Source organism: Octodon degus, unplaced genomic scaffold (genome assembly GCF_000260255.1).
Source record: "Octodon degus isolate 3935 unplaced genomic scaffold, OctDeg1.0 scaffold00079, whole genome shotgun sequence".
Taxonomy (NCBI): domain Eukaryota; kingdom Metazoa; phylum Chordata; class Mammalia; order Rodentia; family Octodontidae; genus Octodon; species Octodon degus.
In genome coordinates this window covers 7,819,448-7,842,081 of record NW_004524655.1, presented here as the reverse complement: position 1 = coordinate 7,842,081, position 22,634 = coordinate 7,819,448, and the positions used below count along the sequence as shown (strand labels likewise).

At 41.0% G+C, this 22,634-nt stretch overlaps 1 protein-coding gene and 1 pseudogene across 2 annotated transcripts in view; one reads left to right on the top strand and one right to left on the bottom strand.

The window, feature by feature from the left end:
- The window catches only part of Coro1c (coronin 1C), an 87,806-nt gene that overhangs the window by 13,885 nt on the left and 51,287 nt on the right, over positions 1–22,634 (bottom strand). For both annotated transcript variants that reach the window (XM_023720924.1, XM_023720925.1), the window contains exons 3-4: positions 15,460–15,582; positions 293–422 (exon numbers count right to left, since the gene is read on the bottom strand). In XM_023720924.1, coding sequence (XP_023576692.1) covers positions 293–422; positions 15,460–15,582 — 253 coding nt within the window. The remainder of the gene's footprint in view (positions 1–292; positions 423–15,459; positions 15,583–22,634) is intronic.
- Positions 8,672–9,059, top strand: LOC105742861 (annotated as a pseudogene).

The following is a 22,634-nucleotide window of genomic DNA, read 5'->3' as shown; positions in this document are numbered from 1 at the left end:
TAAAAAAAAAAAAAAAAAGGCAGGCCACATATAAAGAAGTCATCTCCGTATTTTTGAAAGTGCAAATCACCATGGTTTCCTAATACTCTTTTCAGGACTACAACAGTATTGCTCAGGATGTAGCTCAACAATAGAGCACTTGTGTGGAAGCTCTCCCTGGTTTTGATTCCCAGCATCACATAAATGAACAAAGCTGCAGAACATACATATGAAATGCATTTGTTGTTCCCTTCCAGATGAAGAGCCCAGAGAAGTAAAAGCCAGGGGCAACGAGGGCCTCTGGAGCTACTACCTGCACTAAGAAGTACATTGCGTGCTGTTGGATGCCAGGCCACGATACCGACTCTCTTTGAATGGCCTTCTAAGATCACCACAGGTTCAGTCAGGGAAAGGGTGAGTCCATTTTCTGGAATCTGCCAAACCTAGGAAAAGAAGGAAGATGATCCATATGAAACCTATTACCTTTCACTGTCATGTTTGCTATGACCATTTAGTTTGAAGACTTGCTCTGCCTAACCAGAGCATACAATGATATTTAGTGAAAAACACTTCACATTTCATTATGAAATAGCTGCACAGCAAAATGTAGCATGAGCACTAGGGATACAGCTTGGAGGTCCAAGCGCCTGACTGGCAAGTACAAGGACCCAAGTTCAATCCCCAGTACTGCATGCCATGCTGGCCCTGGAACTCTGGGAATGCCATGCCAGCCTTGAAACTGAGTGGGTGGTACACGCCTATAATCCCAGTGCTTGAGTGGCTGAAACAGGTACATCACTTCGAGTCTGACCTGCATAGCAAGACTCTGCACCAAATAAATAAATAAATAAACCAGAATATCAAAGATCAGAGTATCAATGAGGCACTAGGCACTAGGCATGGTGGTGAACATTTTCAATCCTAGCACTCTGGAAGACTGGGCAAGAAGATCATAAATTTAACCCTAATCTGGGCAATTTAGCAAACTCTACCTCAAATAAAAAACAAAGAGCTGGGAATGCAGCTCAGTGCAAAGGCCCTGGGTTCAATCTCCAGTGAAGATGACTGACATTAGTAAGTCACTTTACATACCCTAACATGGACAGAAACAAAAAGACAGGTAACAACAGTTGGCATAGAGGTAAAGAAATCAGAGCCTTCGTATATAGATGGTGGGTTACTATCCTAGCCACACTGGGATACAGTCTGGCTGTTCCTCAAATGATTAATCATGTAGTTATCAAATGACCCAGAAATTCTATTCTTAGGGATATACTAAGAGGAATGAAAACGAATGTCACACAAAAATTTACATAAAGGCCAGGACTGGTGGTGCATGCCTGTAATCCTAGCACTCAGGAGACTGAAGCAGGAGGATCACAATGACTTTTAGAGGCCAGCCTCAGCTATACAGTGAGTTCAAGGTCAGCCTAAACTGCACAGCCAGACTCTACCTCAAAAAACTAGAAAAAAGAAAAAAGGAAAAGGCACCAAGAATGCTCTCACAGAAGTGTAATTCACAACAGCCAAAAGGTTAAAACCAACTCAAGTGTCCATCTATGGCTAAGTGGCTAAACAAAATGACATGCTTGTACAGTGTAGTATTATTGATCCACAAAGAATGAAGCACTGGTACACGCTACAACATAAGTGAACCCTGAAAGTGGGCTAAGTGGAAGAAATCAGATGCAAAAGGCTACACATTACATAGGATTCTATGTATGAAAATGTCTGGAATAGGGAAAAACAGAGTCAAGGAGAGCAGTGGTCGCTCCTCGTTGGACAGCAGAGGAAGAGGTGACAGGGAAAGGATGTAAAGTTTCATTAATTTATTCATTCATTTTAGGCTTTTTCCAGGCAGGGTTTCACTGTGTAGTTCAGGCTGACCTTGAACTAGTGACACTCCTGCCTTGGCCTCCCAAGTGCTAGGATTACAAGCATAGGAAACGACACCCAGCTTAAGGCTTCTTTTAGAAATGGTAAAAATATTCAAAAGTTATTGTGATGGTTGTACTTATCTGTGAATATTCTAAATATCTGTGAATTGTAAATTTAAATGGGTGATTCTGCATGAATTATATGTCAGTAAAGTTGTTTTTAAAAAATGCTCTTGAGGAATAAGGACAAATGGAAGAGTCAACACATCATAAGTAGGACAGGACTGGCCCCAGGGAAAGAAGAGGAGAAAGTATCCAAGAAGAAAGAAAAAGGGTGTCTACTCAATAATGGCAAACCATAGTTTCAAGGCTGAGAAGCAGACACCCTTTGAGAAGAGGACTGAGTTACAAGTGAGCTGAACTGCAGCAACCCTTCCCACCAGGTATTAAATAATATTTAAGTTTGTGAAAAGGCTGAGGCTTAACAAGATTAGTCTCATACATGAGGATTAAAATAAGCAAATTGACCATCACCAAAGGATTTTAAGAAATTACTTTACAAAAAAAAATTAAACTTGAGTGGACAAGATAGCTCAGTGGACTAAAGTGCCTGCTTAGGCAAGCTCAGGGACAGCGGTTCAATGGTTCAATCCTGTACCATATGCCGCACCAGCCCTGCCTGCCGCACCAGCCCTGCCTCCAAGAGTGGGCTGAGCTGGCCACAAAAAAAGAAAAAATTAAACCTGTCAGTTAAAAATACTTCAACAGTAGAACAAGTAAGAAACATAATTTCCCTTTGTGGGGTCTTTCAAAAAGGAGAGAAACAACTGTGTTCAGTTGCTTAGTGGTGAGCAGAGCTCTGGACTTGGAACAATATTTAAGGTTCAGCTGTTGTGGTGTCCTGTGAAAAATGAGAACAAAAAGTCTGCAGTCTGAAGAGTGGGGAAAAAACCATGAGCTGAGTGATGAGCTCATTGTTCTACTCACGCTAAATATATCCTCTGATGCAAATCAGGGCAAAGTAAACTTGGCTTTTGAGGGCCCAAGTCCAGACTTCACCTGACTGCCCTGGAACCACCACAAATTTTATATAAGGCAGGTGTGAGCAAGCACAGAGGCAAAAGGACAACTTTCCTGCCTCTGTTTATCCCTCACCCAGACCCAGACCCTTCCTGCAGGGCACACTGTGAACCATGTCTCTACCCACCCCCAAGAGTGTGGACAACTGCTTACCCTTCAGCACAATCTATCTGCTTTTATCACATGCATTGTTTTTAGTCAAGGGTTTATGATTAGCAAAACAGCCCTGAACTGAACTTGACTATTTAAATATAAAGCATAACTGAAATTTTGAAGAGAAAACAATGGCAACTAATTTGATCAAAGCATGAAGTCGGAAGATGAACAACTTTGAAATGGGACTTCAGTGACTCAACAGGAAATGTATTTTGCAAGATGACCCAGGCTCAGAACTCAAAAAATACCACCTTCCACCTCCAGATGGCACCCTAACCATGGGATGCTGGGACTTTCAAAGACCACAAGCCCGATGCCTAACTTTGACCAGGGACTAAGTATTGCATAAACTTTCCAAGTTCTTAAGGAGGTGTGAAGTGATGGAAGCTCTGGTTATAATCAACCTTTCTGTCCTTAAATCTGAGAGCAGAAACAACTCATAACAGGCCTCACTTTTTCCTTTCTCTAGCTTCTCTTCTAGCCATTTATTACTTTCAGATAGAAAATTTTAATGGTAGAGAAAATGTTTATTATATAATTTTAAAATAAGAACAAATTATTCTTTATCATATTTTCTGCAGATGTAATGGTTTCTTCTACTAGGTTTATGAAGACACTTACTGCCTTTGTTACATATTCAGGCAACACATTTACTGAGTAGCCCCTATAAGGCAGTTTGACAATAGGTGACTAAACAAAGACCCTGCTCTGAAGGAGTTAGTGGTCTAACAGAAAGCAGAAGGCTTCCACTACATTGAAAAGTAAAGGCAGCAAATAGGAGTGGTGTGAATAGTTAAGAGTATGTCCTACAGACAGGAGATACCTGGTTCAAATCCTGCCTGGGCAACTGACTGTGATGATTCTGAGCAAAAAAGTGACTAAAACCTAAGTCCCAGCTAGGTTGCTAAATGGATTGAGTTACTAAAGCCCTAGAACACAGCCTTACACCAACTAGCACTTCCAAATGTAGACTAAGATGGGCTCTGCCCAGACTGGGTATAAAGCCTCAGTCTGCAATGTATTAGCAGTGTAACCTTGGCCAATTCATGTAACCTTTCTGGGCCTAAAATTTTCCCATCTCTACAGTGGAAAGAATAATGAACTTATCCTCAGTGGCGTGGTTGAGGATTAATGTAGTAACACAAATCTAACACATTTAGAACATTGCCAATGATGAGGCAGACACCCAATAATCATTATCTAATGTCATTTCTTATATTAATCAACTGTGAGACCATAAAGTGTAACCTAAGCGGGGCCCATGTTAGCTGAGTGCTGAATGCAAATCAAGTGTCACCAGTTACTTTCTTGTTGACCAAGTGTGGTGCAGGCAGGTAGGTTCCATGAGGAGAGATGACCTCTAAGAAGGAAGAGTTAAGGGACAGGAAAGAAGAAAATCAAGCAACCCACTTCAAAATAACAGCACAAATGAAGAAAGCAATTTTCTAAAAAGTGTGTACAGCCCCTAAACAATTCTTCAACAAGGCTTGCTGAAGGGTCAACAGGGAAAAGACAGCAGAGGCAAAACAAAGCTGTAGGCTTGGGGACTGGAAGTACACAAGGACATGACCAGGGAAGTCTGTGAAACAACAAAAAGACAACAGAACCCTAGGGTCTGCTGGTGAAATAAAGGTGGTGTTCCCCACTGTGGACTATGGGAAAAAGAACTGTAAAACTTTTCACCCTAAGTGCTTACATCCTCTGGCTGACGCTCACAGGCCTGTTTCTACCTGGCTGTCTTTTTTAGGGTTGTGCGCTACTTCTGGGTAATGACCTGTCCCAGTAGACTGAAGGTCTTGTCTCCTGTAGCCGAAGGTCAACAAAGAGCAGAAAATGGCACAGTACATATCTGGTGTTATACTTATTCTGGAACAATGGCCTGGGTACCACAAGATTCAAGCTCCTGTTAGAGCTGGGACATAATCAGCCATGTTAGCATTAAAAAGGGCTGCACTTCTGGGGTCTTCCACTTCCTTGTTTGATACTAGGGACAGCAACAACTGTCTTGCAGAGGAGTTATTGGAAAGGCCAAATGAGCTAAAACATGTTGTACATCACTGCTCTAGTGGGAAATACTACCAAGAGGAAGTGGCACAGACTTTGGAGCTGGAAAGGTCAGGTTGTGGATGTGCCCCTTAGCAGCCTTGATGAGAAACTGTCACTCTGTGAGCACTGTTTCTAAATTATGCTGGGTCATACTCCTGCTTTTAACTGTGCTGTTGCAAGGGCTAATTACAAGCACACACATAAAGGCTTGAAACAATGTCTAGCCAAAGAAGTGTCTATTCTGTGCTCATGATTACTCTTTTTGTTGTTATTATGACCATGATGACCCTGCACATACTGTTAGGTCTGAACATCAGCATCTCTTGCAATAAGCCTTGTCTTCAAATTAATTCCACACTGCGCTCAACTAATTAGTACTAATTTACATCCAAGATATCTTATGTGTGAAAGCTCTAGCTTATGCCCAGGCCAATTAGCATAGTGAGGACAAACCAAATCTCTGCACAGTCCTATGAGCTTTTCTCTGCTCTGTGGTTGCAGACTTGTACTCTAATACCAATTAGCTTCCTGAAAAATACACCATGTTCAGGGAGGAAAACAGGCACAAAAACTCTACCATGTTCAGAGTGGGCATCTAAGTACAGCACTGCTCCTCCCACTTAAAAAATACTGCTGTTTGTGTTCTTGAAATTTTCTATTTGGACAACACATTACTATGGCAATGTTCTGTTTTGTTTTGAAAGAAAGGACAAAAACACAATCAGTCCCAAGGGCTTCCAGATGAAAAAGTGAATCAATCACTGAAAACCCATCAAGGTTTTGGAAAAAAACAACTTCAAGCACATGTTCTCAACTACTGTACCACTGGCATCCTTGTCACATGTGAAACTGGAAAAAGGACAGCTCTAACAAGCTAAGGAACAGTAAGAAACAGTCCTTCCAAGTAGTAAAGCACAGTAAGTTTAATGGTTTTATTTTTTAATCAGCACAAATTGAAAGCATGCACAAAGTGTTTTAGAGCCTGCTTTCCTATCTTAATCACCCAGGGACCAAGTTCTGGGTTCTGATGTGTCATAGTCACAATGCCCACTGGTAAATGATCCACATCCAATCTGTACACAATGCAAATATGAAGTCCTGCTGCTATATGACTAAGAGGAACCACAATACCACTTCCATTTCTATTTTGAGACATGTGCTTATTGAGAAAATATAGGACAAAAACAAAAATGAGTAAGAGAGGTTATATTTGTTGATCTCTGTAGGAGAATATAATTGATTTGAGAGGAAGGGTAAACTTAGTAATCTGGGACCATTCAGGATACAGAAATGAAGATGGTAAGACTCATGCTTACAAGATCTTCCCATCTCTCCGACTTTGGAAGAAACACATGATCCCGTGCTCTAAATTAGCCACCCCTGCCTTTGTGTTTGATTACTTCCCTACAAATGATGGCAGTCCACAACATTCACTACACATTACTTGGCTACTCTTTGTATTATTTAAAGTGCTATCATTTTCTTGGAGTTAAAATTTCTCAAGTTAAAATAATTAGAAGCCACAATCTTGAGAACTCTCTATACAAAGATATTGTTGAAGATTTCACAGTACCAAAATTTGGAAAATCCAGAAGCAAAGTGTACTTTTTGGGAGGAAGGTTTACATAATTGCTGTCTGTGGACATCAAATACTGCTTCAGAGTAGTCACAAAGGTAAACAATGTCAATATAAGTTACATTAAGCCTGCTTAAGGCAGCCACCTTTTTTTTTTTTATTTATTAGAGAGAGAGAGAGAGAGAGAGAGAGAGAGAGAGAGGTGTGTGTGTGGGCAGCTCAGCCCACCAGGGGGGGGGGCTGGCTGGCATGTGGTGCTGGGGGATTGAACCGCGGTCCCTGTGCTTTGCCAAGCTTGTTCTAAGTAGGTGCTTTAGACCACTGAGCCATCTCTCCAGCCCCGAAGGCAGCCACCTTTAAAGGACGGAAAAACCCTCATCAAGGCTGGCTGGCCTTCCCTCTTCTAGATCTACAATTACAGTAATATCACTATCACTTTATCATTGCTCACATAACAATGCTTACAAGTTTGGGGCTTAATGGGCTCTGTAATTCCAAAAGCAGTTCTTAAAATTAATTTTATCTTTTCACAGTTCATTTGATAAACTAGCTTCACTGCAATTCCTATCAAATGTCTGTTAAAGGTATTCTTGCTATCAGTGAATTGTACCATGAACAGGCACCCATTCACACTCATTACAAAAAATAACCTAAACATAAATACCTTCCTTTTGATCTTCTCAGTAAGCCTTACAATCTGAGAGCACCTGCCCGGCTGACTGCACTCCCACCTTCTCTCTGTGGCTTCCTCACCTGGAACAAGCCCTAGTTACGCTCTTTACCATTCGTCACCATTTGTAGCTCGAGAATCACTCACTACCAACAGTATGTGCTTCAGAAACTACGGAGAGCTTTTCTGCTTAAAAAGGGTGCAGTATTACTTGAAATCACTTGATCTATTTTATAGTGTTCTTTTACTTTTGGGAGAGCAAAGTGGAAAATAAGGTGTTAAGAAACAGGAGAAGATCAAGCATTTCTTTAAAATTTCATTTCAGCTGCAAAGCTATAAAAGCTTCAATTACACCAATAATAATGCATGATTTGGGGGACATTATGTGATTAAAAGTGATTTAGATAATAGTTCTATACTTAAGGGTTTAAAAAATTAGGAAGATTTATCCCAAAGCATTGTTTAATTTATGCAATGTTTACTTGGCAATACCCATAAAAGGTAATGAGTGGATCCTGGAAAGATGGCAGCCTCACTGGCAACATAATTTTCAGATTTTACCAAGTCTCTCCATAAAAACAACAGCATGTAACAAAACAAAACCTTCAGAGATAGTATTTACTCAAACCTAGGTCATAAACTAGGCATGGTGGCACACTCCTAGAATCCCAGCACTTGGGAGGCTGAGGCAGGATAGTCAAGAGTTTGAGGTCAGGCTAAACTTGAGCTACACAAGACCCATCTCAAAATGAACAACAATAAGAGCAGAAAAAAACTAGGTGATGACTCCAAAATATAAGTGTAGGCGAGCCACCAAGGGCCATATGACCTGGAAGTTATCAGATCAGGGTGTGCATGAAGTTACCTGTCAGACCTGAGACCAACAGGCCAGTCTGAAACCAGCGATGCAAACTAGGAAGGGCTCTGTGCTTTGCACAGCCACCGAGTAGAGGATGCCATATAGTCTATAGGAGCAGGTGCACACTAGAACCAGTAAAGACCAGCCAGGGAGGGCTCTTTCAGGATGGCCACACACTGAGGAGAAACCCCCTGGAATCAAGTCTGAACAGGGTAGGAATAAAAGGAGAGGAACGAGAAAAGCAGGACAGAGAATCCAGAAAGCAAGCTGGCATACTCCTGAACACCACCTCATTACCATGTGGGTAGTCAGAATAATTATCTGAACCAAGCTACCTTCTGATAACTTTGGAAAAGTTAAATTTACAGAAAAATAAGCCAATTAAAAAAATAAAATCCCAGGCAGTTACTCCTTTTCAGGTGGCCGCCATGGCTGGACAAGAAGATCCTGTGCAGTGGAAGATTCACCAGAACTGGGAGAACCGGAAATACACTGAGCTCATCACAAGCAGCATCAAGAAAATCACAGACTTTCTCAATTCATTCAATATGTCCTGTCCTGCTGTTCAAGATCACAGCCCTGAACAAGAAACTGACAGCGCTGGAGCAGAGGATAGAGAACACTGAAGCGCGGCTGAGAAAAGATGAGACTCTCACCCAGAGCTGCGCCACCTGCTGCTGGGATGCGCTTTACAGAACACAGGCCACGTGGAGAAGGTCCAGCAGCCCCAGCTTCTCCTCTTTCAAGGGCAACAGGGCTTTTTTTGTTTTTCTTTTTCCAAAGGCCCAACCTTTGTACTCTGCCACATACACCTGAGAGTGTGGTGTGGCGTGGCACAGTGATATGTCCAGGAGTCTCCTGGAAACAGCTTAGGCATCTGCCTTCCAGGAAGGCATGGAGTCACTCAGTGTATCTCAGGTGTTCAGAGCCCAGAGCCTGGCCTCTGTGAAGGTGCCCGTCCCACTCTCAGACTTTCCTTAAGCTCCCATCATTCTGCCTTTGTCTGTACCTAGTCTCAGTGAAGGTGGGGTGTGGTGTTGGTGTCCTGGCTGAGTCGCTCAGACCCACTCAATGGCTGCCAGAGAATGTTGCTGACTTTCCACTTTATTTTGGAGAGGTCCAAGTCAGTCCTCCTTTGGCTTGAAGGGACATTTTCAGAGTTTTTTTTCTGTCACTTGGTCTGTCTGTGCCTCTCATATTTCCCTAATAAATTCAACTTAAAAAAAAAAAACAAACCCAAAATGACTAAAGAAAAGGAAGACAAAAAATAACATCCTTACAAAGAATACAAAAATACTAGAGACTTTTAGAGAAATTATAATATACTATCCAAAATGAGATAGTGGATATTAATAAAGACATGAAATATCAAAAGTCAGAATTTAAATTAAAAAGTGGAGTGACAGAAATCAAGACAATATTAGAAATAAAATTGCTTTAAGAAAAGAAGACTAACCAAGAAAGAATATAAAAGCAAATAAACACAATAATGTACAACTCTCTCCTCCAGCTGCCTGAGATGTGGAAATGAAAGGCCAAGGGCAAGAAGGTAGCCCCAGCCTTCCCTGTCATGAAGAAGGAGGTAGCCAATGAGGTAAATCCCCCATTGAAGAATTTTGGCATTGGACAGGACATCCAGCCCCAAAGGGATCTCCCCCATTGTGTCAAATGGCCCTGCTACACATGGCTGCAGCAGCAAAGGGCCATTCTCTATCATCAACCAGAAGAGCCACCTAAGATAAACCAGTGTACTCGGCCTAATCTGCCAAAAGCTACCTAACTGCTTACTTAAGTTGACCCCAAGACCAGACATAGTAAGCGAATAAAGACAAATAAGAGAAGCAAGAGAGACGTGGCTTGGGCTAAAAAGCAAGCTGCCAGTAAAAAGGACATCTCTACTAAGAAATCACCCATTGTTTCAGCACAGGTTAACAGTGCCACCACCGTGGTAGAAAACAAGGCGTGGCCAGTGTGATCACACATGATGAGGATCCCACTGGTTTGGTTTGTCTTCCTGTCTGGCTTGCATTGTAAGATGGGTGTATCCCTAGTACTTTATCAAGGAGAAGGCCAGACTGCACTGTCTGGTCCATAAGAAGATCCACACTACAACTGCCTTCATGTGGGTCAGCCTGGAAGCCAAGGGAGCCCTGGCCAGGCTGGTGGAAGATATCAGGACCAAAGATCCACCACTGCTGAGGGGGCATTGTTCCTGTTCCCAAATTTGTGTCTATTTATTGAAAGAGCACATCATATACCGAGGAGTATCAAGTCAAAAAGGCCAATAACATTCTGATAAAATCAACTACGTTTTAAAAATAACAAAAACTGTCAGAGTGTACAGCATTATATATAATTAGAAGGGAAAGAAAATTAGATTACTATTTGGCTTTAACAGTAACACTTGTCAAAAGAAAAATCAAACAGTACCTAGCTGGCCCTCTATACTCAGGTTCCAGCTCTAATGCCTCAATCAACAACTGATTAAAATTTAAGGGAAAAATTTGCATGTGTGCTGAACAAAGTTTCTTTTCTTTTTTCTTTTTTATGAGACAGGGTCTCACTTAGTAGTTCAACCTGGCCTTTTGTAGCCCAGGCACTCCTCCTGCATCAGCCTCCTGAGTGCTGGTGTTACAGGCATGCACAAATGCACATTTTTAAAAATCTTGTCATTATTCCCTAAACAATTCAGTATAGAATCTGGTATTAAGGATAAGTAATCTACAAGTGATTTAAAGACTTCTAAAACTGCTTCAGAAAGTGTCAAGAATATAAGGATACATGGGTCCAAAGGAAGGGTTGTATTCTGAGGGATTCATGGTAATGTGTAATTTACCATAATGAATTCCAGCCAAGCATGGTGATGCCTGCCTGTAATTCCAGCACTCAGGAGGCTGAAGCAGGAGGATCACTGCAAGTTGGAGCATCCTAGGCTACACAGTGAGCTCAAGGTCAGCCTGAACTACACAGTGAAACTCTATCTCAAAAAAACCCAAAATGAAAAAAAGAAAGGTGACCTAACAAATTCTCTAATTTAAAATGTTCACCATATTTTTCAGTCACACTTCATCTACTTTCTCTAACCCCTCTTCATCTACTTTCTCTAACCCCTTTACTTGATCATTAAAAATATACACCACAGCCAGATGTGGTGGTGTATCATGACCCTAGCACCCAGGAGGCTGAGGTAGGAGGACTGCAGTAAGTTCTAAATTTTACACTAGCCTGGACTACATAATGAGAACCTTTCTCCAAACACACACACAATGAAGTTGACACTTATCACCCAGACTATGATCTAGAAATACTATTTTTCAAAGACCCCAGGGCAAGCCTGAAACACCCTCATGTATCAGACAACACAGACTACAGGTTCATTTCAAAAGGACGAAGGAATCTTTATGAGGCTCTCACTGGCAATCTGTGCTTTGAGAAATGTAATGGGTTAAAACTTACCTATCAATCATGTTCAACGTCAGAAGATCAAAATGAAAGATGAGACTAACTGGTCACTTTCTGAGGACATTTTATTATCTTAAGAACTGGGTAAGTAAAAGGAAGGAATCAAGTATTTATCCTTTTTAATAGTAAGCAAAAGTGAATATCATCTTATAAAATAATGCCAGATAAAAAATTAAAAACAAAATTAAAGACTTTAAGCAAGTGTTTGTAATCCCAGCACTCTAGAGGCTGAAGCAGGAATTACAAAGTCCAGCCTGAGCAACTAATGACTTAGCAAGACCCTGTTTAAAAAAAAAAAAAAGAAAAAGTGGCATTTAGCTCAGCGTGAAGGCACTGGGTTTAATTCTCAGTACCAATTAATCTATCGATAATTTAATATCATTTTTCACTCCTAATGAATTACCAGATCTGGACATTAAGCACCAGTATCTGCACAGAAAACAAACACCTGATGGAAGAGCCTAATATTAGCAACAGTCTTGTCCAAGAGATGGAAGCTGAATCTCACCACACCTTGGGTTCCACTGTCAGTTTGCAGGAAACTCAGGCAGACAGCACAGTGGACACATCAAGGGGTACAGACAGCTGACAAAACAGGCCAAGATCCAGAACATTGTAAAAAAAGAAAAGGATGGAAAAGGAACTTAGGGAAACTTAAAGAGGACATATCAGAGGTTTTAAATTGGTAAGACTAAATTAATAGTGTTTGGAGATGCACCCCTGATGAATACCATAGAGAGGAAAGGCAGGGAGTGTCATAGCTGCTAGGACAACAGCTCCTTTTGAGAGGAAGGGGGCTGTGATGGTGATGAGGCAGAGAGCGAGCACCTGACTGCACAGGCTGGGGAAGTTCAAGCTCTTGACATGTGGGGTGTTAAAGGGTTTTCACTTGGATCACATGACTCATTTTAATTTTTTTTTTTTTAATGTGTTTGATACAAGGTCTCACTCTGCAGCTCGGACTCGTAGTGGCCCTCCTGTTTTTAGCCTTCCTAGTGCTGATTACAGGCGTGCAACACTACGCCTGGACTGGGTCTCCAGCTCAGCAGGCTCAGGGCGGGGTAGGCGCTGCATGTGGTGCCAGGGATAGAACCCTGATCCTTGCGCTTGCCTAAGCCTGCCCTTATATGATTCATTTTAACACCTGAGCCACTTAAGTCTTTGGTATGCTTTTTTTTTTTTAACATTTTTATTCAGCTCAGCCCACCAGGGGGCGCGGCTGGCTGGCCAGGAGGCGCGGCTGGCTGGCATGTGGTGCTGGGGGATCGAACTGCGGTCCCTGTGCTTTGCCAAGCTTGTTCCAAGTAGGTGCTTTAGACCACTGAGCCATCTCTCCAGCCCCCTTTGGTATGCTTTTCTCAGTGTTATGCAGTGTGAAAACTGGTGTTTTGTCTCCTGCAGTACTAGGGATTGAACAGAGTAGGGAGTGCTCTACAACTGAGCTATATCCTCAACCCTTCTTAATTTTTTATTTTAAGATAGGGTTTTGCTAAGTTGGTGAGGCAGGATTCAAACATGTAATTCTGTCTCACCCTCCTTCAGCATAGGGATTACAGGTATGCATCACTGCCATTTTTGTGGCTGTTGGCTTTTGAGTAGTCAGGGACAGAACAAGAGCTTTTTTCATCTACTTTTTAAACCTTTTCAAAAACAGCTAAGAAGCTGGATGTGCTGGCACACACCTCTAACCCCAGCACTTCCAAGGCTGAGGCAAGAGAATCTGTGAGCTCAAGGCCAATGTGGGTTACAAAGTGATTCAATGCCAACTACAGAGATCCTATCTCAGAAAACCAAAACAACAAAACCAAAGCAGCTAAGACTGTGAGTTTAAGATTCTGGCCTAAATGATCATCAGGTCTAAATGATGTTCCTTTCCCTTAGCAAAATGTGTCTGTGGTCATTACAATGATCAGTGTAGCAAGGCATATTAAACAAAACAAGTCCTTTTAGCAGCAGCATATTTAATATGATTTGGATGCCAAAATTATGAGATCATAAAGGCCATCCTCAGCCAAAAGCCCATATATAAAAGTAGGTAGATGTTTAAATAACATAGGAATTTGTGTAAGATATTTTAATGACTAAAGCATTCCAAATAAAGCATTGGTGCATAGATTTTTTTTCTTTTTTTCCCATAATTTTATTGATAAACAAATAGCAATGAGACAGTTTCAAATCAAATCAGTAGGACAGTTTCAGTAATTAACACACTGCATACATTCTTCCTAGGGGTTAATTGCTGTATAAGATGCAGACTTGATATCCTCTTTTTTTTTCATAGATTTTTTTTTTAAAAAAAGAATATAAAACTAATGTGGCTCACTACATATGGTGATGCACCCATATAATCCCAGTACTCTGTGAGGCTGAGGCAGGCTAGCAAGTTAGCCTAGGCAACAAGGGAGACACTGTCTCCAAATAAAAAGGGGAGTGTGGCTCAGTGCAAATGTGCTAGGTTTAATCTCCAGTACCACCAAAAAATCCTCTCAGAGTGTTGTACTTGTCATGTGTGAGAATACTTATAAAATTAGGGGTGGTTGGGCTGGACAGATAGCTCAACTTTCTAAGTGCCTGCCTAGCAAGCACAAGAACCTTGGCTTGATACCAGGTACTGCATGCCGTGCTGGCCCCACACTGAGCCGGCCACCTAAACCAATGTGGTAGCACACGCCTATAATCCCAGAGCTGGAGAGGCTGAGATTGGAGGAACACTATGAGTCTGAGCTGCATAGTGAGACCCTGTAGCAACTAAATAAATAAATACTTCAATTTTTTTCAAAATTAGGGATGGTCTTTAATAACCTCTGGGGCAGCAGTGCTTTCCTGAAATAATGTTTGTTTTTTTTTTTTTATTTAAGTTCTTTTTTATTTTCCTTCACACTGGCAAAAGTTCCGAGGGAGATTAAAGTTTGTAAACATTTTAACTATCCCTCTTCTCTACCCCCCACTTTTGAATTTACAAAGCAAAGGAGAGTAGGAGCCCCAAATGAAATAATGTTTTTGTGTAACCTTTACAACCTAATTCTGGCAAGTATTACAAAATAATCCAAACTGATAATCACTATTTTAAGGTTAAGACCACTGACAAGAACAAGTGTTACATAAACAGCGCTCTTAAGCTGGGCACACTAGCTACTCAAGAGGCTGAGGTAGGATGTTTGAGCCCAGGAGTAACCTAGGTAACAGCAAGACACTGACATAAAAAAACAAATTCCCAAGACTGTCTTCATATATACTGCATTCCCAAAATCTAAATGCAATTGTTTATCTTCATAAAAAAGTTTCATAAACACTGTCCACTAGACAGAAAACATTCTGACATTAGCCTGGAGATAAGCACTTGCTAAAACTTTTATTGTCTCAATGCCTATTACATGGCTTGTTTTATCTGCATAAATGTTGCACCTTACTGCACTGTAACAGGAAGTTTATGACAGCAGTTTTTATCATTTTTGGGGTGTAAGAGGGCATGTAGTCTAACAGCATTCACAAAATTATTCCAAAGTCATTTTAATCTCTCAAATCTTCACACAGAACAGAGGTAAACTCTCAATAAGCATATACACATATACAGTCACACAAAAGAAGAGCAGACTATATAGTACAACCTGTTAATAAAGGGGCTGTAAAAGGTTATCAATAATTCAGCTTCAATGTAGCTAAATCCTTCTATAATCCAACAAGGCAACTTGCAGTGGGGGAGGGGCTGCAGGCAAGTTCACTGGCCTGTGTATATGAGTTCCCTGGGGCTTACCATAACCGTGCAGTCCTCTGAACCACTGGCAATGACCTGATCATTGTGTGGGCACCAGTCTATATCCAGCACTGGTCCTGTGTGGCCACATACTGTAGGATAGGATTTGTCAATTCTGCCCGTCTGAAAGAAGAAACAAACAAACCTATTAGCCTATTTCTCCTTTACTATCTCCCCCTAAAACTCTCAACTATCTATGCAAGATGCCATTTATATGTCAACATCGGCTAGTAAGAATTGTAAACTTTCATTTCTAGAAATAGCTCTCACCAAGAACATGCCATTAAATTCCAAAGATCCAAACTTACATTAATAAACATAACAGAATCCGTAAGTCCTTTTTACCAAAATAAAACTCTACAACAGGCAAATTGAAAATCATGGATATGATTCTATTGAGGAGGAAAAAAGTGCAGCATGGTGGTGCACACCTATAGTCCCAGCTCTCTGGAAGGCTGAGGAAATAGGATTACAAACTCAAGACCAATCTTGGCAATTCAGCAATTTAGTTAGACCTTGCCTCAAAAAATTAAAGAAGAGAACTGGGAATATAGCTCAATATGAAGGCTCAGGGCTCAGTCTTCATTACCCCCCCCCCAAAAAAAACCCTTTCATATTATTCAAAATGTGAAAATTTTAAAAAGCTTTAGCTACTGATTATGGGGACAGAACATACATCTGCAACGTCTCAGTCTCTCCAGTCTTCAATCAACAGCAATGTCACCAGACAGTTTACCAGTTTCAACCCTACCCATTATTCAGTTCACATCTCATTAAGGGTGAAGTCTGACGCTGGGCACAGTCACCACAATTTCCTCATGTTTCATATTTCAACCCTAATATGCCAACCAGGTTTTTGGGGTTTTTTTAATGGTTTTCTGAGACAAGAGTTTCACTGTAATTCTGGCCTTGAACTCACTATGAAGCCCAGGGCCTCGAACTGGCAGTGATCCTCCTGCCTCTGCCTCCTGAGTGGTGGGATCACAGGTGTGCACCACCACACCTGGCTCACACCGATTTTGTGTCACCCAGGACAACTGCTATAGCAACAGGTGTACAATATACAAAAATGTTTTTCTACAAGCAGGGTTAAAGACTGGGCGTGGTGACATGTGCCTGTAATCCCAGCTCTTGGGAGGCTATAAACAGGCGGATCACTACGAGTCCAATCTAGTAGTGAGACCCTGAACACCCTGTAGACCCTTCCCTAAAATACAGAAATATATTTAAAAAAAAAAAAAAAACAAGGTTAAATGTCAATACATGCCAAGACTGCACATGCTCTAAAAGCAGGTGCGCAAACAGAATCACTGCACTATGTAAATGAACCCAGTTGCTATTGCTGCTTTCTTGCTATGGAAGTTGTCTCAACATGGGGTCAGGATTCTTAGCAATATTTAAAGATCAGGAAACTGATTTCTCCAATTTGACTTGACAGTGGAAATACCCAGAGAAGTAATGTGCTAAAATGCCTCAACCTTACACTCTGAAGTCACACAGGTGTAGGTTCAAATCAAGGCTCTAGGACTTAAAGCACTGGTTAATCTTTTTTTTTTTTTTTTTTTTTCCTGTATTTAGCAGGGTCGACAGGGTCTCACTACGTAAATCAAACTCGTAGTGATTCTCCTGTTTTCAGCCTCCCAAGTGCTGGGATTACAGGCATGTACCACCATGCTATCTCAGCATGTCCCACAGGCAGGGCCAGCACAGCTATGCTCTGCCTAAGCAGGTGCTTTAGTCCACTGAGCTACCAGGCCAGCCCTGCACTGATAAATTGATTGACAAACCAATTTATCTCTTTAAACTCCAGCTCACCATCTACAAAATAGGTATTAACTCCCAGGATTATGCTGAGATTAAATGAGAATGTGTTTAGGTAAATCAGCCTGGATATTATAATTGTGTGAAACAGGTAAAAAAAAACCTTATAGTATCTAGAATATAATACTCAATAAAAACTCCCTTATTACAAGTTCTTACATAATGTTTATATTATTCCATCATTAAGAAATAATGAATATATATTTTTATGAACTTTTATGGGTCAGAAACAATGCCGAAGACTAGAGGCAGAGATGTGAACAGGACAGACATTTAAATAGCTATTTACAGTGTGGCATGAGACATGGTCCATTTGGACAGGCTCAGGGGTAGGGAAACACACAACAACATTCAGCGAGGCCTGTGGAAGAATCACAAGTCTTAGGAAATGCTCTGCAGAGAAGGGCAAATTCTTAAAGACAGCCCTATCACAGACCAAATAATGCCTAGGCTTCTTCACATCTTTAGCCTTGCCCTTCAAAATTCATTAAACCCAGGGGTTGGGGATGTAGCTTGGTGGTACAGCATTTGCTTAGCATGCTCACAGGTCCTCAGTTTCATCCCCAGCACTGGGAGGCAAAGGGGTTTATAAGAAAATACCAATGAACACCATATCACATAGAATCTGAAAATTATAAAAAATAACTATTTGGGTCATTAACAGGCAGGAGCAAAGTACAAAGAGATGAAAACCACACTGTGGCTTTGGCATTTTCTGTCTGAGAAAGGTTCGTGGCAAAATTACCAGAGCCCACAAGTTCATTTCCAAATCTATAATACTAGAATATTAACAGCCCATTCTTTAAGAATTGGGGCTGGTGAGATGGCTCAGTGGTCTAAAGCACCTACTTAGAACAAGCTTGGCAAAGCACGGGGACCGCGGTTCAATCCCCCAGCACCACATGCCAACCAGCACCGCCCCCTGGTGGGCTGAGCTGGCCACACACACACACATACACACACACACACCACAAATAAATAAAATTAAAAAAGAAAAAAAAAGAATTGATGTAAAGGGCTGGCCAAATAGCTCAGTGGATTAAAGTGCCTGCTTAGACAGACACAGGGATGAGGGTTTGATCCCCGCGTGCCATGCCAACCCCTCCCCTGGGGCACTCTGAGACTGCGACTGAGACTGGGCATGGTGGTGCATGCCTGTAGTCCCAGTGCTTCAGAGGCTGAAAACTGCAAGTCCAATCTGTGTATTGAGACCCTGCAGACCCTGTACTAAATACATTTTTTAAAAAAGCATTGATGTAGGGAGGCTCATCACTATAATACTATAATCAGTATTTATGGAGCTTAACAGGAGGATCCCAAGTTTAAGGCCTGCCTAGGCTACATAGTAAGTTCAAAGCTACCTTGGACTTCAAGGTGAGACCTGTCTCTCAGAAAACCGACAAAGAAATGATGTAAGAACTAAATGAGGGGCTGGTGAGATGGCTCAGTGGTCTAAAGCACCTACTTAGAACAAGCTAAGCAAATCAGAGGGACCGCGGTTCAATCCCCCAGCACCACATGCCAGCCAGCCCGCCCCCTGGTGGGCTGAGCTGGCCACACACACACACACACACACACACACACATAAATAAAAAATTTAAAAAAAAAAAAAAAAGAACTAAACGAGACAAAATACTTACTACACCAACACCAGAAGTGCTCAACAAATGTTACCCGAAATTTACCAATGTTGGAATCCATTCTGTCCTATCTCTGATCATGTCTCTGCTCAAAGAAACAGTTATTAAGTGCCTTAAGCCAGGCAGTTTTACCAAATTCTTTTACTGAATCCCCACAAACTCCAGTATGAGATGAGTGACTTGTACCCCTGGTAATGTTCTTTTGCATAAGCAGATGGCAGCACACTCAAGATGTTTGTTCTATCTTATATAATTATCAAATTATAAATATAATTTAAACTACAGATATAGCTATTTTTTGAATGTGTGATATTTCACAATTTAAAACATTTCTAGTCTGACACTCAAACATATATTCCTAGTGAGGTGTAGTGGCATAAACCTATAATCCCAGCACTGAGGGAAGCTGAGGCAAAAGGATTGCAAACTCAAATCCTGCCTAAGCAACTCAGCAATTCTCAAAGTAAAATATATAAAACTAGACGGGGATGTAGCTCAGTGATGGAGAGCTCCTAGGTTCCACCCCCAGTACCAATAAGTAAAACAGAATAAAAATTTTTTAATTCCTCCAAGGTCAAGGGGTTTAGCTTTGTGGTGCAGTGACTGCTGGAAAGTATGAGGTCCTGAGTTTGGTTCCCGATACTCCGCCAAAAAGAAAAAAGAAAAAATTCCTCCAAAACAAATAGACAAAAAAGATAATGGCTAAGAGTTTTTCCAGTTAAATTAGGGGCATAAGTCTTTAGATTCAAGAGGCACAAATTCAAAGTAGTATAAGTCAAAATTATATTCGTATTGTAACACAATTTAAAACCCTTAAAACAGTGCAAAGGATGTAGCTCAGTAGTAGAAGGCTTGCTTTGCATGCTTGAGGCCCTGGGTTCTACAATTCTAACAGAATAATAGGCAGAGATAAGAGCAGAGAATTCATAGGAAAGGAAACCTGAAAACCAACAGGTGTATAAAAGACAATCTCACTGGTAATTAGGGAATTACAAATTAAAATAATGAGGTAGCATTTTATATCATCAAAACTAGCTAAGGGACATGTGTGGTTGTGTGTATCTGTATTTCAGCACTTGGGAACTGAAAGGCAGGAGGACTACTGGGAGTTTCAAGCCAGCTTTAGGCTACATAGTTCAAGCCCAGAATACACAGTGAGACCCTGTTTTACCAAACAAGCAGCAAAAGGGTTGGAAATGTAGCTCAGTGGTAGAACACATGTAGCACATATAAGGCCCTGAGTTTAATCCCAAATCTGGATAGAAGAGGAATGAAAGGCTGGCAAAATGTAAAACTCTGAATATAAATGCTGGCAAGAAGATCAAAAAAGCTGGGCGTGGCAATGTGTACCTGTAATTGTAGCACTTAGGAGGCTGAGGACTACTAAAAGGACTACTGTTTGAGGCCAGCTTGGGCTACATAGTGAGTTCAAGGCCAGCCTGTACTACACAGTGAGACCTTGTCTTTAAAAAGAAAAAAAAAAAAAAAAAATCAGGAAAGAGAGACTCACATAGGGTGCTCATAGGAAAATATCCCATTGCAATTCCTATTAAGAGTAACATAGTAACAGGATGATGCTAACCCCAGCAATGCACCTTCTAGGAGGTATGGCAGAGAAAAATGCTCCTTAATTCTTCATAAGAATATTTACTGCAGCACTGTTAAAAAATGATGGCAAGGGGCCAGCCAAATAGCTCAGTGGCCCCACCCCTGGGGTGCACTGAGATGGAAATTGAGACTGGGCATGAGGGCCGGGGAGATGGCTCAGTAGAATAAGCGCCTGCCTGGCAAGGGCCTGAGTTCAATCGCTAGTTCCGCAAAAAAAAAAAAAAAAAATTCTTAAAGAGACTGGGCGTGGTGGCGTGCGCACCTGTAATCCCAGCTCTTGGGAGGCTATAAACAGGAGAATCACTATGAGTCCAATCTAGTAGTGAGATCCATTGCTAAAAAAAATACAGAGAAATTAAAAAAAAAAAAAAAAAAAAGGTGGCAAAGGGCTGGTGAGAGAGCTCAGCGACTAAGGCTAAGCACAGGGTTCAATTCCCCATATCACATGCCATACAGGCTCCACCTCTGGGCACACTGGGCCAGTGACAGAGACTAGGTATGGTGGCTCACACCTATAATCCCAGTGCTGGGGAGGCTGAAGACAGAATCACTGTAAGTCGGAGCTGTGGAGTGAGACCTTCTACCCACCCACCCCCAAAAAAACCCAAAAAAAAAAAACCAATGGTGGCGAAGGTAGAAGCAATTTCATTCTGCAGTAGTATGAGAACAAATAGTTAGACAAAGTTTTACAAGTTGATCTTTTTTTTTTTTTTTTTTTTTTTTTTGTATTGGGAATCAAACTGATGACCTCAAGCTTACTGCTGGTTTTATGTCACTGAGTTACATCCCCAGCCACAAAGTCAATCTTAAGCACCACAAAAAAAAAAAAAAAAAAAAGAATTTTTACACACCCAAGGTAGAAGTATGATATATGTGCATATGACAAAAATATGATACATATTTGAAGAAATAAAAGAAGAGGACATGAAGAACGGGGCACAACATTTTAGCTACACTGTATATTTTGTTTTCCAGAAAGGAAGCTATGAAACAAACAGAAGTATTAACATGTGTCTAACTCCATGGAGGAGATCATGAGTACCTTAGTATTTTATTTGATGTTTCCTTTCTATTTTGAGGGAAAAAAAAAAAAACCTGAAATATAATAAAATTGAGAAATATACCAATACATTGTTAATAACTTTGTATTTTATATATTACCCTCAATTTTCTTTTCTTTTCTTTTTCTTTTTTATTTTTTGGTGGCCAACTCAGCCCACCCTGGGGATGGGGTTGGAGTAGAATGTGGTGCCAGGGGTCAAACTGTGGTCCCTGTTGTCTAAGCTTGCCTAAGAAGGCACGTTAGCTATCTCACCAGCCCTTCCTCAGTTTTTATATCTGAACTGTTCTATCTCAAGGTCTTGGGCTCTCTCCAGCAAGTCACATTTGGCATCCTTAATAGTAAAATACAGTTCTAAACTTGAATTTCCAACAATAAATGATAATTTCCAATCTGATATAAGTTGAACTTTTGGAATAAGGAATTTGTGTGTGTGTGTGTGTGTGTGTGTGTGTGTGTGTGTGTGTGTGTGTGTTTTGCTCCTTGAATGCCTTCAGGGCACTTTTGCATGGCTGGAGTGTTGTGGGGATCGAACTACAGCAAACTGAGGCTGCCAGCATTGTGGAAGCAGCCACTTAAAGAACTGAGCTAGGGCTGGGCCCCCGTATAAGTTGAACTTTTGGTTAGGTACAAAGAAATCTGGAGGGCAATCTGTAAGTATTGCCACTACTTGTGTTCAATTAACACACTAAGAAGTTTACTGAAAGACAACCCTCCCATAAAAGTTATAATTAAACAACACTGGATAAAAATAGGTAGGTATTTACCAGCATTTTTCAATCAAGATACCTGAGAATAATAAGCATTTCTATCATTTCTCTTTCAAGTCACAATAAACTTATAATTTAAAGGTACTAGAGTAAAACATTTTCCAAGGAGCCCAAATGTCACTAAAAGGGCAACTGCCACCTGAGGATAATGTTGACAGCTACTACTGAAAACCTTTTTATCTTTGTTCCCACAAGACTGTGATATGGGAACTTTATTATCCCCACTTTTAAATAAAGAAACTGTGGCACAGAGAAAGTTAAGTGGCAGATACTATT